Genomic DNA, 16,352 nt, shown 5'->3' on the forward strand with positions numbered 1-16,352 from the left:
CATGAGGCCATGTATTCCATAGTACGCATCCGAAACGCGAAATGGTTCGTACGATATGACGATTGTCAAGAAGATCGAAAGGCATGGATCGCTTTCTTGGCTCTGGAGCGAAGGGTACAGGCTTAATGGGGTATGCGAATATCTTACGCCGACTCTCCAATTGCATACAAGCACTGTTCGAACGTTGAGGTATATTCAAATAGCACTTACACAGTCTAAGTCCATCCCGATTGACCTTCAGCACTAGTGCTCTACTACACAGAATAGCGATTCAATTACACTCAAGGTATGCCTCGGATGCAAGCATCAATATTATTGCTCGCGTGAATGCCAAAAATTTTCACTGGAGCTGGGCATCGAGCTCAATGCCTGGACGTTCAATGATCACGAGAAGGTAAAGTATTCGTGGGTACAGAGGAGCTTTAATAATAATATAATGAGTAATCGACAGAAGGTGTACCTCCAACACTTGCGCCTCGCGATCGTCACTTTATCGTGGCTCTGGCGAGCATGGAAATAGAAGCCAACATTGATAGCATCAAAAGCATGAAAGCGGCCTATATTTAACAGCACCCCGAAAGCACAAAATCCCCAGTCGCTATCACGTTCGACTACGTAGCAGTTCCTCGACTAATATCAGTCATCTCCACCAAGAAATATCGGAACCAAGGTGGGGAGAACAGTCACTCGGCCGAAAACTCTGAAGCGCACACATGGAACGATGAAATTGACAAAGCGAAGGCGACGAACCAATATCTCATATGCGTAAAGATTCCCCATGTCCTAAAGCCCTTTACCTTCATGCACTGTGCTGAGGGAGAATTAAAGTGAGTCCTTTCGTACCCTGAGAAAGACTAGTATCTTATCGCTTTCTTGTGAATAGTATATGACGGCCGGAAGCTTCGAAACCAGCTCAAAATCCCTGAAGCTATCCGAAGTTAGTGCTGACACCACTCAATCCACGGCATCGCAAATTCCTCGTAGGTACTTAATCATCTCTTGGTCTTGTTTTCAGCTTCTACATCATGACGAGTACAGGCTGCTGGCGTCCTCTACATCCAAAGTGCTACCGTCTATCTATATCTAGGTTGATGCGACAAGCCTGGGCCTTCCCTTCGAACCTAGAGAATACCCTAGCTCCAGGCTTGAAAGTGGCTCCTAACCCTCTGTTACAAAATTACAGAGTTGGACATATACGCTAGTACAACCTCGATTTGACGACGATTGTTTGTTCAATGGTCAAGAACGCCAGTTGGATCAGATTGTTGAACTCTGCAGAGTGTCTGTATTTAATTTTGCGGGGTATGGGATTTCAGAAAGGGTGAACTTGCTGAATTTTGCTTGGAATGAGACCAGCTGGGGTAGCGAACATTGTAGCGATTTCTTTAATGTCCGTAGCTTGCTTTTATCTCCTTTGTATTTCTTTGCAGGAAAGGAAATATAGTTTAATCATATCGATTGTTAATCGGTAACGAGAAAGACGAAGTGGTACTACGTATGTCCAAGTACGCGCAATTCTTTCATTTAACACATAAAATTCGCTGTCCTTGTATTGTTACTTTCATCCTACTGTTTTAACTGGAATGCTGAACCCTGAAGTGGAATTCGCACTCGGTTAAAGAACACCTTAAGTAGCCACGGAAAAACTCACTGGATAAACCATGTTCCGTCGGCGGCGAGGCAGTCTCCACCATGTGCATTCTGGGTAGACTGGCAGTTCGGAGCCACCCAGTCAATGACAGATGCCTATAGTGGAGAAAGAAAGCAGTGAGCTAATAGATCACGGCAAACCAAAATCCGTCATCATACCCAATCATCACGACAATACTCCATGACCCCATTAATTTGATTGGCGAAGAAGGATTCACAGCTGTTATAAATCATGACGACAACGTTGCCAGTTGTCTGGAAATATGTTAGGATCTATGATCTAGAATTGAATGCGAGCGTACGCCATTAGCAATATCGAAGAGGTTTCCTATTCGACTGTGAACTCAGAGAAATTCCTTCAATCAAAGAGACACGCACCAGTGTTTACACTTTCATAGCGGAGTGCATCAGCAATTACATGGCACTCATTGGGATCCGGGCCACCCCCACTGGGAGTGAAACAGAATGTGTTGCCTAGTCGTCTACATCAACCAAAACTTCCACATATAGAGTATACAGGTAGACTTACACTGCGCTCCACAAACATTCGTGACAGAAGCTTGGCGGGATACTACGTCGCCACGCCTGGCGAGAGTCCCCTCAGGGCATGATACAGTCTCGACCTTGACGTTCTTGTCGACGCCAATATAAGACTCGCTGAGAGTGACCTGCCCTTCGCAAATCTCTGCAAGAAGCGTTAACACAATTGTTATGCCAATTCAGAACACATACCTGACAAGACAGGGCTGATGAGCGCGAAGCCAGAAAGGATAAAAGCGAGAGAGAAGTACATGGTGTTTGATATATCGAAAGAGAGGGAGAGTTCGTTCGATGAGAAAGCTTCAATCCCTTTACCATGGTTTATATAGTTGGATCCGGAGTTCCAGACAACCCCAGTCCACGAGATTGTTCCTGACACTACGGAAAGACGAGACCGACGTGGTTGAGAATAGAGCTAAATATTAACTCTGCGCCACTTCATCTATGCCGGGCAAGCACATGTGTGATGAAGTTCTCGAGTAGCAGTACTCGTGACTTAAGTTAAGTATCGAGCGCGTGGTGGAGTTGTCTGGACAATTGAACCTTCCAAACACCTGAGAGGTCCTTCGTGTTTGAGGGTCATACGAGCCCGACAGCTCCAAGGGGCATCCAGGACACCATTTCATTGTACTACGACCATTATTAATTGTATGTTGATTTTGTGCAGAGCATCGAATTCGAGGCATTGATTACATCTTCCGTTTTGTTGGCAAAATCATACAGCACTACCGCAAGATGAGCGTTAATGTGTAAAGACGCAACTGAGGCGTTGACGATGCGAAAGTTAGAGGTGTCATAAGCCTTGAGCCGAGAGTCGACAACACATGTAAGGCAATCAAATAGTGTAAATCAAAGGAAACATTCAGCGCACCACCCAGACTACGTTTCATCATGTTAAATCCCAAATGAATGCAACACGGTCGCGACGCCATTGGGCATCCACGATCTCCAATGCTTTTTGGTCGCCATTGTCAGGAACTGAGTTCCCCGGGATAGACTTGCCGGTCTAGAGGTCACTATACAATTCGTCATGAACAACCAAGCCGCTTCCGGCCTCAAAACGCCGCTGACCTAAGTGAAGGACTGGTAGAAAATAGTGCGAGACAGCCGGGAGCGGGCGATCTGGACATCAATCGAGGTCCCACTCAACGGGGAAAGTTCGCTTTGATTGCCGGCTTAATGGGTCCGTTGTACAGAAGAGTGAAAGGATCCGGATATAGTTAGACAGTTTTGCTAACCAAGATTTGGGCGGTTCTTCTGCTAAATGGGTAAAGTTACTGCTGCTACTGTTGATCGATACCAAGCACTTTGAAAAAGCGTTAGAATCAATGGCACGAATTGAATAGTCAAGCTTACTCTGGGAAACCACTGCCGAAGAAGAGAACGGTGGGTGCTGATATATAATGTTAATTAACATACGGATGCCATCTGAGAACTTACTGTTCTGGTTGATCGAGCACATCTGAAGGTCCACGACCTCCATAGTCGAAATTACTGTTAGTGCCAAGGGATGGTCTAAGAATAATAAATAAGGCGTGCCTAGGTAACATTAGCGTGATGATGGCAAGTGCTTGCTCCTAGAGATTTTGCCGGCCATCTTGAAATAGATGTCCTAGGACGTCGGAGCCGTTGACTCCAAGAATATGAAGTAGCACAGGAAACTGAAATGAAAAGTCAATACAGCAGAATTATTGAATAACCAAGACACTGAACAAGCCTGGATGGAACTGCATGCAATAATTTCCTCTTCGTTAGCAGTGGTAGCATATTCGGTGGACTCTCGGTTTGCATGAGCAAACTCAACACCAAATGCAGTCAAGGGAATGCTCCCGATGTTGTCCCGATTGAACTTAGGAGCCTATCATGGCGATTACAGACCGATGTCCCATGTGCATTGTCAAATTGTACTGATGCTCAGCAAGGGTGAGCCAACTAGATCGTACACTTTCGACAGGGCTAGGGCATGCCTGAACAGATGAAGGACGGTGATCACCGTCGTCCCAATTGAAGTCAGTCTACGTGTATTATTTAGTGAAATGATGGGACGGGGTCAAACTTGGTTACTCACGAAAGGAGTGATCGAGACCACATTGGCTTCGCCTTTGAATTGGGGAAATAATGGATGCTTAATACATTGACGATTTGTTGACGAAATCACCTTGCCGAGGTCTGCCGTACACATCTCATCGAGGCATGTCATTTAAACAAGTCCGCCGTATCCGGATCGCACGCCCTTTGCGGAATATTGGCCGTTAAGTGCTGAAAAAGCCTCCGACTAGGCATCGGATTGGTCAAACAGCAACAAGCAGAATAACCCCGAAAGCGTACCTTTCTCATGTAGTTGAGTATACCTTCAGTTCCAGCCCACAGTATGTGCCGATGACCATCCATAGACACCCATCACAGTTATTAATGACATCTCAACGATTCTAGACAGATTTCCCCGGATTCTGAATCGAAGGGTGTATATATGAGTCATGTGTCTATAGACAGATGTTCAGTCCGAGAATGTATGGCGTGTGAGAAACGGGCCAATTGTCACTCGTCGTCGTACATGTATTGACCTAAGCCGTGGAGGTCAGATACGTGATGTCGATAGCTTTTCTTCTCTCGCAATGAGGTGGGACTCTGGCTGGCTGGCAAGGGGAAGAATTAGTTGTCGTGTTTGAGCCGTTCAAAAAGGACGTACAAAGGTCTCCGGTTATACCGCACCCATGACAGCGTTTACTCCGCATCGCTGCAAGTTATCGATACTTAATCCGGGATGAGCAACCTTGAATAGAATTGATGTTTATCGATTGCGATGACATCATAAACAGATAGAAGGACGTCATTCTAGATTCTGAAACAGCCGTTAGAACTGGGCATTGGAGATACGGTGAACACGTACACAAGCTAGCATATCCACTCATGTAGTATCTTCTTCGCCTTCATACATACTTAATGCATGCTATCCCAGGCAGCATCCGAAAGTCCGCAGATAGGGAATTTACGAGCATTTCACAAGGAGGAAGCCGACTACAGGATAAAGTCTGAGAGCAGATGCCGAGAAATGGCGCAACGGTGGCTCGCAGCATACTCGCCACACTTAAGTCTAGGAAAACCTTGGACGCTGTCAATACACAATCCTAGATCCATGAAAGGGAATCCATTCTGGGAGCTCACTTATATCACTCTTGGGGGTATTCTTTCTCTATAGCCCGGTGCTTTGCATCATTTTTCCGAAATGTCGAACGCCAGCCGCAACAATGAACGTTTATCATCTTCAAGGAGAGAACAGATACTTAATCGCAGTGCCAGCTTTGAATTGTCCTTGATAACGTTGCAAGAAATGGACGGTTGCTGCTGCTGCTGATGTTGATGATGGAAGTACCAAATCAAGCAGGTCGCCGATCAATTCGCAGCGACACGTCTCTGATCGTGACCGTCACGACCGTACTTGGTACCAACATTTCCCCCGCCACCCTCGATTTCGGCAAGCAGCAAGGATAAAGGAAACAAATCTCGTCGGTATCAAGGGCTGAGCACCGAACTAGTATAGCAAGTTTTGAGAAGCATTCACCTGGTACAAGTCCCACTGTTGCGAGGCGAGGACATTGATCTAGATGATAATGAGAGAATTTAGCGGGGGAATGAAGGTCGTAAACGTAGTCCGGAGACGACTTTTGCCAATGAGCTCTTTCTGGCTGTTCACAGACATGAATCAGTATGGCTTTCGCGTCAATAATCAAGGAACAACGTGCTAGATTAGCCACCGATAACTATGATCTTTGGCAACGTCAGGAACAGCCTATCCGCACTGCATCGTGGCAGATGCGTATGCGAGCATATGTCGGCAGGAGGTAACGAATGCAAACCCTAGGGCTTGAAGAGTTGAAAAACGCGATAAAACTCAATACAACTCCACAAGCTCCCGACATCTCCCAGCGTATTCCGTCTGGTTGATGGGGACAGCGGTGCTATCCGGCTCTGGCTCTGCCGGCGGGGAGTCTGTTCGGGGAAAAGTGTTTGTGCTGCCATCCACAGTCCCAGTCCCGTTAGTAGCGCCTCAACGTGTAAGACTTCTCGAAATGAGCGACATTTGGTAGTGCCGGTTGGAGGGAACACGCTGAGATATGCTGAAGGGTCCTTATGTCCAGCGTGAGAACCACGACGCGCGGTGCTTATTTCGCCTTCCGAAAGTTATCCGCAGTGAGGCTTCGTATGACGCCTACTGTGCAGTAATGAAACACGTTGTGGTAATTGATTCGAACAAAATGGCGTATTGGTCGCACAGGCGAAGATCTTGTGTACGTGGTAGAAAGGTTCACCTGTGAAAATAACACGATAAGCGATATTGTCATTACAAACAGCGAGGAGAAAGGCCTTAGCAAAACTCAAAAGTAAATACCATCAAGACCGGCAGGCCTACCGTTGAATCTGATTTTGTTTTGGAATCATTGGAGAAGAAAATGCACCGGACACCATGGACAGAAAGCCTAACTTTAACAAAGTTTCTACGCGTGCTGCATGTAAATTGAATCGACTGCGATAGCTCTCGCTGAGTATTGAGCCAAAATACAATTGTGAGTAATGCTCGAGGGGGGGACAGCACTCGATCACGTTTGTCGCTAACTAACAACGTAAATATAGCAACGAGGATGTCGAATTAATACGTCCACGCACCCCCAAGGAATCCGTCAAGCACTACTGGAAGACAGGCTGGAGAGCATGAGTAATATGTGAAGTCTCTTATTCACACGCAACGCCTAAAGGCTGAGGAGAAATTACCTGGTTGCAACTTAGTCAAAAAAATCCATTGTTCGCTATCAAGCGCACACACCCATGCGTCAAGGGTAGACGACTTTGCCCACGAAGGGTGACTCATCGTAAACCACCAATTCGAGGCTACAGCTAGCTAACCGACAGCCAGCGTCGGCGAACCATGGCCGTGCACGGGAACTGATGCCTCCCTCAAAGGAGGGAACCCGCTGTGTTCCGAAGGCGAACGAAGTACACTGTGAGGCACGCTTGGAGGTCCGAACACGTGCTTATGTTTGTATATTATGACCTCGATCTGATAGTTTTGATTTTTGGCCCACTGGCTGGGGTGATCTGAGACAAAGTAGAATCGGGTAAGCCTTCTAGGGCGTCAACGAAAATTTTACCTGGGCTGGCGATAGATAATGGCGCATGGTTCTGAAGGACTGATCGAGATCCCTTAAGTTCTCGCTTGTTCACTGGAAAGCATTGATATTTTTCTGGGATAATACAATGAAGATCCTAGGTAAGAAAAGGCGTGACAACGCGTTAGACCTTTGCTCAACAAAGGATAACGACGACACGTACTACTTAGGACTTCTAGTGTTTTTCAGTAATTGTGCGTATATTACCCAATCACTTTTGTGTGGGTCTAGGAAGCGTCAAACAAACATGAGAGCAGGAGGCAGGTACGATTTTGAAATTCAGTCGATTTCCTTTTCTGCTTCGTACCACCATCAGCCCCACCAACGCCAATGTCAATATGTTCGTATTTCATCCAGCTCGCCGCGTCACCTTCAGGATGGTGCATTCTAGTAGACGGCCAAAGGTCCTGCGGGGAGACACTTGGCATATATGCAACTTCTAGAACTTGGCTGGTCACGAACCCGCCAACGACGACCTCGATGATGGCGGACTCACGCGACAATGATACTGGATGACTGCAGAATGGTGGAAAATATATAGTTCGAGATCCCGGGGAGAAAAATATGAGGCGCAGGTACGGTTTGAATTTCATGATTGCGCGCGCCGTCGCTAATTGTCGCATACCCAGGGTCTGCTCTCTTTGCACCGACATTATTCGCGTAGGCAGCTCGCAAGAGAAGTACAGATGATGCTGAAGAAACTTTCTGAAATTTCAAGGACTCTCGTTGCCGTGAAAAACGCTTTGGTTTTTCAAGGTACGTGCTTTGGCTCTATCGTTGTGTGCGACATTGCTCAGCGCCATCCCTAGGGCTCCTAGACATCGACATCTTCATATCTACGTGTCCCAAAAGTATACAGCATTTATTCGCCATCAGGACACGAAATCGCGATGTCTTGCGTTTGTTCTTCACTTTGAGTCACCCTGGTTGATGAAATCCGAGTGCGTTCGACTGTTTGGAAAAGAATCCAATTCCTCGATTCAGTTTCCAGATCACAGCATCGACAAGGCGGGCTCATTGGAGAGGAGTCGACACATTGTCAAACGGCATTGGGACTTCCAAATTCAACGAGGCAATCAGTTGCCTTACTTGGCCTTTGACAGCGATCTCTACAGCTGATCCTCGCCCTTCACCGCGCCTTCCCGAACCTGCACCAAAACGAGAAACGAAAGCCGAAATATCAGCGCACGAGGAAGAGACCTTTAAGAGCCAAGTCTCTAGCCTGAAGTAGAAGACCAGTAAGCGGTGGCACCTTCTTCATACATTTGCATTCTCATCTCTCCAATAGCTGCGATGAAACATACCCCTCACCAAGGGAACAAGGAAAACCAACGCTGGTATGGCACGCCAGCTCCCTCGACACCATTTTCAACCGGCCGCCTTTTGTTATCTTAAAGAAGGCCGAGCGCTTCCGTGGAGACTGGTTATAGACATGGGTTGGGACCAGGAAGTTCTGGTATCACATAAGTCTCTTTCCTTCCTTAACGCATCTCGCCTGATCTCCTCTAGTTCACTGCTGTAGTTCAACCGTCCGCATGGGGCTGTAATCGAATAATCCGTGCGTTCTTGTGCTTTCTCTTTTTTCTTTTGTCTGACGCTTAGACAGATCTCATATACATGTCTATCGTGTTTTGCTATTCAATGCTATAACTATCTTTGGGAAACTATTCTTGGTGAATTTCTCCGTGAAAGACCGAGACGCGACCTCGTTCAATGTCGTAAAGGCGGGAGAGAACGTTTTTCATCGAGGCACTCATTCCTTTCAAAAATTGGGCATGTTTAAGAGCATCGCAAGCTCCTCGGGTCCTCAGGTTTCCTAGACGTTTGCTTGGTCTTGCATTTCTTCTCACTGATCCAACTGGCACTTTCCCTATTATTCGACTTCCTTTACGGCGGACTCCTGCACTGGCCTGGTGGCTGACTGAAGCAAATGCTCATCAATTACCCAACAAACTCTTGTCTAGTATAATTCCTGCGTATTTTTGCGAGTCATTAGCCCGTAGCAGCGGTCTCCAAGAGAATGTCAAATATACAAAGCACCTACGCCTTCTTGTGTGAATGTTCGAATTTAAAAACTGTTTCGTTTTCATGATCATCGATATGGGCCAGGAGTGGCCTTTGCTTTTTTTGTCAATCCGTCAGCGTGGCGTGATACATGGGCGACGTACGTGTTGCACCGTATCACATTTTTTTCGGCTCAAGCTTGATGCAGAAACATCGGAATTTTTGCTCGTCCTCCCCCGTTTTGATCGCTGGACATCTTAATATCCTGTTGTGACACTGAGAGCGCCCGTATCGTTCCTTGGAGCAACATATTAGTGTCATGGGAGACACTAGCAAAGGTGAATGTTCACTGACCTGCAGAATCTGGCCGTATATAACCAAGATAGTCATTCTAGCCATGCTATATACACGGTATGTTTACTCTGTGCAGTCCCCTATCCACCCACCTACCCATATTCCTTAGTCAAGCTCGTGAAATGTAGTTTAAACACATTCATTGCTAATTGGTAACGGGAGAGACAAAGTGGTACTACGCATGTTCAAGTATCTGAAATTCTTTCGCTTGTGGCTGTCCTTGTATTGTTACTTCATCCCAAACGCTCAGACGGCCGACTGTTTTAAGAATGCTGGACCCTGTAGTGAAATTCGCACTCAATTAAAGAACACGTCTGCTATAGTAGCCATGGAAAAACTCACTGGATAAACCACGTTCCATCGGCGGCGAGGCAGTCTCCACCATGCGCATTCTGGGTAGATTGGCAATTAGGAGCAACGAAATCAATGACAGATGCCTATAGCGGAAGTGAGTTAATGGATCACAGCAAACAAAGATCCGTCGTCATACCCAATCATCACGACAGTACTGCATAACTCCGTTGATTTGATTGGCAAAGAAGGACAGGCAACTAATATAGCTCATGACGACGACGTTGCCAGTAGTCTGGAAATATGTTCAGGTTCTGGACAGCAATGATCTAAATTTTAATCAGAGCGTACACCGTTGTTTATATCGAAGAGGTTCCCTATCTGACTGTGAACTCGGAGAAATTCCTTGAATCAAGGAGAAACGCACCAATGTTAACACCGTCAAAGCGAAGTGCATCAGCAATTACGTGACAATCGTTAGGATCCGGTCCACCACCACTGGGAGTGAAACAGAATGTGTTGCCTAGTCGTCTACATCAACCCAAGCTCCCACATACAGAATATGCAGATAGACTTACACTGCGCTCCACAAACATTCGTGACAGGAGCTTGGCGGGAAACCACGTCGCCACGCCTAGTGAGAGACCCCTCAGGGCATGACACAGTCTCGACCTTGACGTTCTTGTCCACGCCAATATAAGACTCGCTGAGGGTGACCTGCCCAGGGCAAACTTCTTCTACAGTAGTGTTAGCATAATGGTTATATCAATATAGAACGCATACGGGACAAGACAGGGCTGACAAGCGCGAAGCCAAAAATGATAAAAGCGAGAGAGAAGTACATGTTGGATGTATCGAAAGAGAGGGCGATTTCGTTCGATGGGGAAACTTCAATCCATTAATGTAGTTTATATATAATTGTATCCAGAATTCCAGACACCCCCAATCCACGGGATGGTTCCAGGCACGACGGCAAGACGAGACCAACGTGGTTGAGAGTAGAGCTAATTATTACCTCTCGGCTACTTCACCTACGCCGTACAGGCACATGCGTGATGAAGCTCCCGAGAAGCCCTGCTCATGACTTGAATTAAGTATCCAGCCCGTGGTGGGATCATCTGAACACTAGTATGTCCCAAACACCCGAGAAGTTCTTCGTGTTCACAGGACATACCCAACAGCTCCAAGGGGCATCCAGGGCGCAACTTCATTGCACATCCTGCCTCTGGTGTAACCATTATTACTGGTATGCTATTTTTGTGTAGGACATCGAGACACTCAATACGAGTCCTTGATTAGATCTGCCGCTTTTTGGAGCCCTACCGCAAAATGAGCATTATTGTGTAAAGGAACAGAAGCGTCAGCAACACCACCGTTAAACGTATCTTAAGCTTTGAGCTGAGAGTCGACAACGCCTGCGCGACGATCAGATAGTGTAAGTCAAAAAGAAACTTTCAACGCACCACCAAGACTATATTTCTCCATGTCCAGTGTGCCAATTGGGTGTGATACTGCCGTGAAGCCGCTGAGAGTACATGATCTCCAATCCTCTTCGCTATTGCGGCCGCCATCTTCGGGATCTGATTTACCCGGGATAGAATCGCTGGTCAAGAGGTCGCTATACAATTCATCATAAATACTCAAGTCGACTACGGCCTTAAAAAAGTCGATTACGGCCTCAAAACACCGCTGACCTGAGTGGAGGACTGGTAAGAATAGTTCGAGACACACGGGAGCTGATGATCTGGACATCGAGGTCCCAGTCTAACGAAGAATATCTCGCGTCAATTGCCGGCTGAGTGAATGGGTCAGTTGTCCTTCCTATGAAACAGATGAGTAAAAGGGTCTGGGTACAGTTGGACGGGTTTGTGTACCGAATAATGGGATGGGGTCGAACTTCATTACTCACGAAATGAGTGATCCAGATCCCGTTAGCTTTACTGCCTTTGAATCGGGGATAGGATAGGATATTTTATAATAATAGATGCTCATTAGACGATTTGACAATCACCCCGCTATATCCGCGATAGTCATCATCGGGTTGCACGCCCCTTGCGGATTTTTGGCCGTTACGTGCTGAGAAAGCCTCCGACTCGGCAGGCATTGGATTTTGGGGAGCATAATTGTTCCGAAACGCGTACCTTTCTCATGTAGTTGAGCATACCTTCCCAGTTCCAGCCCACAATATGTACCGGTGACCATCCATGAACACCCATCAGAGTTATTGATGGCATCTCTTCCCCCGGGTATGGGAAGTTCTGCGTCCACACGGACTCTGAACCGAGGGTTGTATATACGAGTCAGGTGTCTATAGACAGATGATCAGTTCGAGAATGTACGGCGTGTGAGAAGGCCAATGGACTTGTTGTCACTCATCGTCGTTCACTGTGCTTCTGGTTATAACACATGTAATAGTATTGATCTAGGCTGTGGCGATCAGAAATGTGGGGTCGATATCTCTTTGTCTCTCAGGCTTGCTTTGAGGTGGCACTCTGGCTGGCAAGAGGATAATGAGTTGTTGCATTTGAGACATTCAAAAAGGACGTACAAAGGTCTCCGGTCATACCGTACTCATGGCGGCAGGGTTTACTCCGCGTCTCTGCAAGTTATCGATACTTAATCCAGGATGAGCAACCTTGAATAGAATTGATGCTTTGCGATCGCTATATCATCATGAGCAGATAGAAGAGCGCCTTTCTAGTTCTGAAACGGCTGTTAGAACGGGGTATTTGAGTATTTGAGAGACGACAAGCACGTACACAAGCTAGTATTCTCACTCACGTTGTATCTTCTTCGCCCTCGTACATGCTATTCCAGGCAGCATCCAAAATTTTGCGGATGGGAAGTGTACGAGCGTCGTACAAGAAGGAAGCTGACTGCAGGATAAAGTCTGAGAGCACATGCTGAGAAAATGGCGCAACGGCGGCGAGCAGCACGCCGGCCACCCTTAGATCTTAGAAAATATTGGACGTTGTCAATACACAATCCTAGATCAATAAGAGGGAATCCATTCTGGGAGCTCACTTATATCACTCTTGGGGGTATTCTTCCTCTACAGCTCCAGTGCTTTGCATCGTTGTTCCGAACGCCAGCCGCAACAATGAACGTTGATCATCTTCAAGAAGATAACAGATACTTAATCGCAGTGCCAGCTTTGAAAGGCCCTTGATAACGTCGCAAGAAATGGACGGGTGAAGCAGCTGACGTTGATGACGGAAGTACCAAATCAAGCAGGTCGCCGATTAAGCCGATCAACACGTTTCTGACCGTGATCATCACGGCCGTACTTGGTACCAACATTTCCCCCGCCATCCTCGATTCTGACAAGCAGCAAGAATAAAGGAAACAAATATCTTCGGTATCAAGGGCTGAGCACCGAGCTAGTATGGCAAGTTTTACTCGACTTTCGAACTTCGCATCGCCGCTGACAATAACAATACCCAGATCCTTACCCATGCCTTTCGAGACCAACTTCTCTTTTCGCTGAACGTCTGTCATGTATAGCACGAGACTTTTCAGGCTGTCGCTATGCCTGTGAGATCAACAGGCAATAAACTTGCTCGCGACTGTCAACATAGCTGGTGAAAACGGCCCAATGTTCGGGCTTGCCGTCGATTGTCAACAATGGTTGGAGATTGATGGCTACTGTAGTTTTTTCAGCCGTTATCGAGCTTACCTTTGGTACGTATGGCTCGAGCTGATTTGAGAACGCACTCTCATCATCGGCTAACCGATCAACCGAATTCTACAGTTAATCTGGTGGGGGTCATTTCTGTTTCCTCAAAAAACTACGTGCCAATTCTTAGTGTTCAACAGGTAATGCCTCTGGTCAGCCACCGACATCTACGGTTATAACTTTTTGCCTTGAGGAACGTGATACTGGGACCGACCAACCCGTTCTTGGCTCCGGCTGAACGTATTTTAGGATAGATGAACTTTTCGCGTCTTGACGCAATCTTCGTCTATAGATGTAACGAATTCGACTTAGCTATAGCGGGTAGCGCGGAGAATTAGGATGAAAGGTATACCTTGCAAACGGTAAACGTAAGTGTAATAGCACCTTTCTCGCGGATTATAGTCCTGATGCCTTTCAGGTAGTACAAGGTTCTGCCATGGGAGCTCCTTAACGTTTGCGTTGGACGCTATGGTAAAATGACAGTCGACTGTGTATGATATAGTTCACAGATGGGGACATCACCCAAATCCGCTGTTCGTGACGAACAGGGTTGATTGTTTGGGATGTGCGGCATGGACACTAGAATACTTTGGGTAATTCGGATCTATACAGTTCACACTGCATACCTTGTTGATCCTTCAAAAATAACAAGAGATACGATTCATGATCAAATAGCAGATAAAAGACAGAACAAATCAGCGGTTACAGCTAATAGCAAACCTAGTAAGCTTGACCTGGTCTTCCGTCACATCCTCCCATTCCTCGTTATTCTCCACCGCCCACAATGGCACTACATCAAGCCTATCTCCCGCCCACGCGCCTCTAGAAAGATCCACTCTCATCGCACACGACGAGTCATTCGACCAGGAGATGTTAGCAAGCAGTACGCTGCCAATATCACCACCATACTCCGCCAATTCCTCCACTACCGCGTCCCGCCGCACATAAACACGCTTTGTCCGATTCCTCAAGACCGTCCCGCCCAAGTCGAAACTTCTATTCCAATGGGTTCGATGCTTGTAATGCTCAGTCGCCAACGTATATAACGTCCTCCCACGCCCGGTCTCAATGTCCTCAGGGAGACTCTCGATCTCAGCGAGTTCTTCAGAGGTGAGTACGTTTGGGGGACTATCCGTCATATAGTCTCCAGCACATATGATACGGCAGCCTTTCCACGTGTCCGCCAAAAGGATTATGATGCGCAAGCTTTCGGTGGCTTCAAAGAACTCGCCCAATTACCCCAGTGTCCGAGATGCTCGCGTCTGTCGATATTAATGATGTTCCAGTATTGACCCATGGTTTCCGGGTAAATCAGCGAAAAATGAAGGTTGGTGTTGGTGTTCCGGAGATGAAAAGAAAAGAAAAGGAGGCGGTGGAATGTCTGAGAATCGCGACTCACGGTCTCGTGACCCCACCTTGCTGGAGCGAGTAGCACTCAGAAATTTAAAATGCCAGAGGCGACCAAAACCAAATTTCAGAAATTTCTTTAGAAACCAGGAGAAAATAGTCGGGCAGTTCGTCGAAGTTCGAGCATGTGCAAGTTGAGTGATCCTTACGCTGACGTTCTCCGACGTCAAAGATGAATATCCTGCTCGAGTTAGCAGGCTGGATGAATGGTCGCAATCCGGGTGGACCAGCTATATAAATGTTTCCAAGTAAGCTTGGTGTCAAGCCTCTCCAGGAATGGGGGTTAAAAAAATAGTAAATAGTATAAATTTACTAACCCTATTCGCTACCAACCATCAAGTCATCCAAGTGATTAATTATCCGGTGATCGTAACAGAGGTGAAAGGTGCACACCGTCCTTTTCTTCCTAGACGACGAAGGACAGCTAATACTACCTCGCCGGTTCTAAGGAACATTCTCTGGCGATACAGTTCGAAAATAACAACGGCGATTCGATATCCCGGAGCGTTCTGCGACTTGCAGTGACACCTTCGCACAACAATCACCCTAGAAATTTGAATTCTGACAGACATAAAAGCCCAGCTAACGCCTAACGTGAAATGAATGTGAGGCCAGTATTTCGACCCTAAACCCAAAGAAAACCAGGTATATGCTCATCTGCATCGTGGCATAAGATAACGAGAAACCAGAACACAGAACGTAACTGAGGTACTCACAACTTCTCATCCTCATCATGCTCCGATATAACAATCATCGGTGCGACAAGTTTCTCGTCGCGACAACCCTCAACATCTCTACTCTCTGGTGGGTGGAACATCAGGATAACGACGCTCAGTACCGCGGATACTACAAAGGTACACATTGTCGTCAATGCTAAGAGGAAGACCGGGGAAATGAGGTTCTGTGGATAGACACGGACGAGGAAGAGGAGGACTGGGTATGCAATGAGGATGATGACGAGGCATTCGTGAAGAAATGAGTGGGCAGAGTCGACGGCAGTGGTGAAAGGCATGGTGGCGACTGTTAAAGAGCGTATGGTGCTGTCGAGAGAGACGGCGTGATGGGCGTAAGGATGGAAGATGGGGATAGGGGGTCCAAGGTTTATTTTGGTCTTGGCGGGATAAACGGGCCGATCCGCCGTCCGAGACTCAAAATAGTCGTCGGCGTCCTTGTCGCGACTCTAAAACAGGAAAATTTAGGCTCTCTGATATTCTGCTTTGCATATCCATAATATCTTCATGAAACTGAGTCGTCGCACACTCAAA

The 16,352-nt window shown here is 46.9% G+C and overlaps 6 protein-coding genes across 6 annotated transcripts; all 6 read right to left on the bottom strand.

Moving 5' to 3' along the window:
* Positions 1-1,330: 1,330 nt before the first annotated feature.
* Positions 1,331-2,527, bottom strand: EV420DRAFT_1121755 (uncharacterized protein). Its single transcript, XM_060465923.1, has 7 exons — positions 2,383-2,527; positions 2,180-2,335; positions 2,029-2,124; positions 1,953-1,978; positions 1,810-1,905; positions 1,652-1,746; positions 1,331-1,593 (listed from the first exon to the last, which is right to left on the bottom strand). The coding sequence occupies exons 1-7, from the start codon at positions 2,441-2,443 to the stop codon at positions 1,575-1,577; spliced, it is 549 nt and encodes a 182-aa protein (XP_060323913.1). The 5' UTR covers positions 2,444-2,527; the 3' UTR covers positions 1,331-1,574.
* Positions 2,528-3,079: 552 nt separating this feature from the next.
* On the bottom strand, positions 3,080-4,390 carry EV420DRAFT_1485689 (uncharacterized protein; the record flags this gene model as incomplete). The annotated part of the gene is made up of 5 exons (XM_060470276.1): positions 3,080-3,196; positions 3,547-3,583; positions 3,631-3,705; positions 4,069-4,205; positions 4,259-4,390. The coding sequence occupies 5 exons, from the start codon at positions 4,388-4,390 to the stop codon at positions 3,080-3,082; spliced, it is 498 nt and encodes a 165-aa protein (XP_060323914.1).
* A 5,509-nt stretch (positions 4,391-9,899) lies between these two features.
* On the bottom strand, positions 9,900-11,085 carry EV420DRAFT_1122090 (uncharacterized protein). Its single transcript, XM_060465924.1, has 7 exons — positions 10,788-11,085; positions 10,583-10,741; positions 10,432-10,527; positions 10,356-10,381; positions 10,204-10,299; positions 10,056-10,150; positions 9,900-9,992 (listed from the first exon to the last, which is right to left on the bottom strand). Exons 1-7 carry the CDS (start codon positions 10,846-10,848, stop codon positions 9,977-9,979), a joined length of 549 nt encoding a protein of 182 aa, XP_060323915.1. The 5' UTR covers positions 10,849-11,085; the 3' UTR covers positions 9,900-9,976.
* Positions 11,086-11,390: 305 nt separating this feature from the next.
* On the bottom strand, positions 11,391-11,756 carry EV420DRAFT_1650149 (uncharacterized protein; the record flags this gene model as incomplete). Its single annotated transcript, XM_060478421.1, has 2 exons — positions 11,391-11,419; positions 11,468-11,756. 2 exons carry the CDS (start codon positions 11,754-11,756, stop codon positions 11,391-11,393), a joined length of 318 nt encoding a protein of 105 aa, XP_060323916.1.
* Positions 11,757-14,351: 2,595 nt separating this feature from the next.
* EV420DRAFT_1580416 (uncharacterized protein) lies at positions 14,352-15,308 on the bottom strand. Its single transcript, XM_060474616.1, has 2 exons — positions 14,920-15,308; positions 14,352-14,896 (listed from the first exon to the last, which is right to left on the bottom strand). The coding sequence occupies exons 1-2, from the start codon at positions 14,975-14,977 to the stop codon at positions 14,376-14,378; spliced, it is 579 nt and encodes a 192-aa protein (XP_060323917.1). The 5' UTR covers positions 14,978-15,308; the 3' UTR covers positions 14,352-14,375.
* On the bottom strand, positions 15,305-16,225 carry EV420DRAFT_1580419 (uncharacterized protein). Its single transcript, XM_060474617.1, has 2 exons — positions 15,804-16,225; positions 15,305-15,744 (listed from the first exon to the last, which is right to left on the bottom strand). The coding sequence occupies exons 1-2, from the start codon at positions 16,097-16,099 to the stop codon at positions 15,741-15,743; spliced, it is 300 nt and encodes a 99-aa protein (XP_060323918.1). The 5' UTR covers positions 16,100-16,225; the 3' UTR covers positions 15,305-15,740.
* Between the last annotated feature and the right edge of the window lie 127 nt (positions 16,226-16,352).

Source organism: Desarmillaria tabescens (genome assembly GCF_030435595.1).
Source record: "Desarmillaria tabescens strain CCBAS 213 chromosome Unknown EV420scaffold_71, whole genome shotgun sequence".
Taxonomy (NCBI): Eukaryota; Fungi; Basidiomycota; class Agaricomycetes; order Agaricales; family Physalacriaceae; genus Desarmillaria; species Desarmillaria tabescens.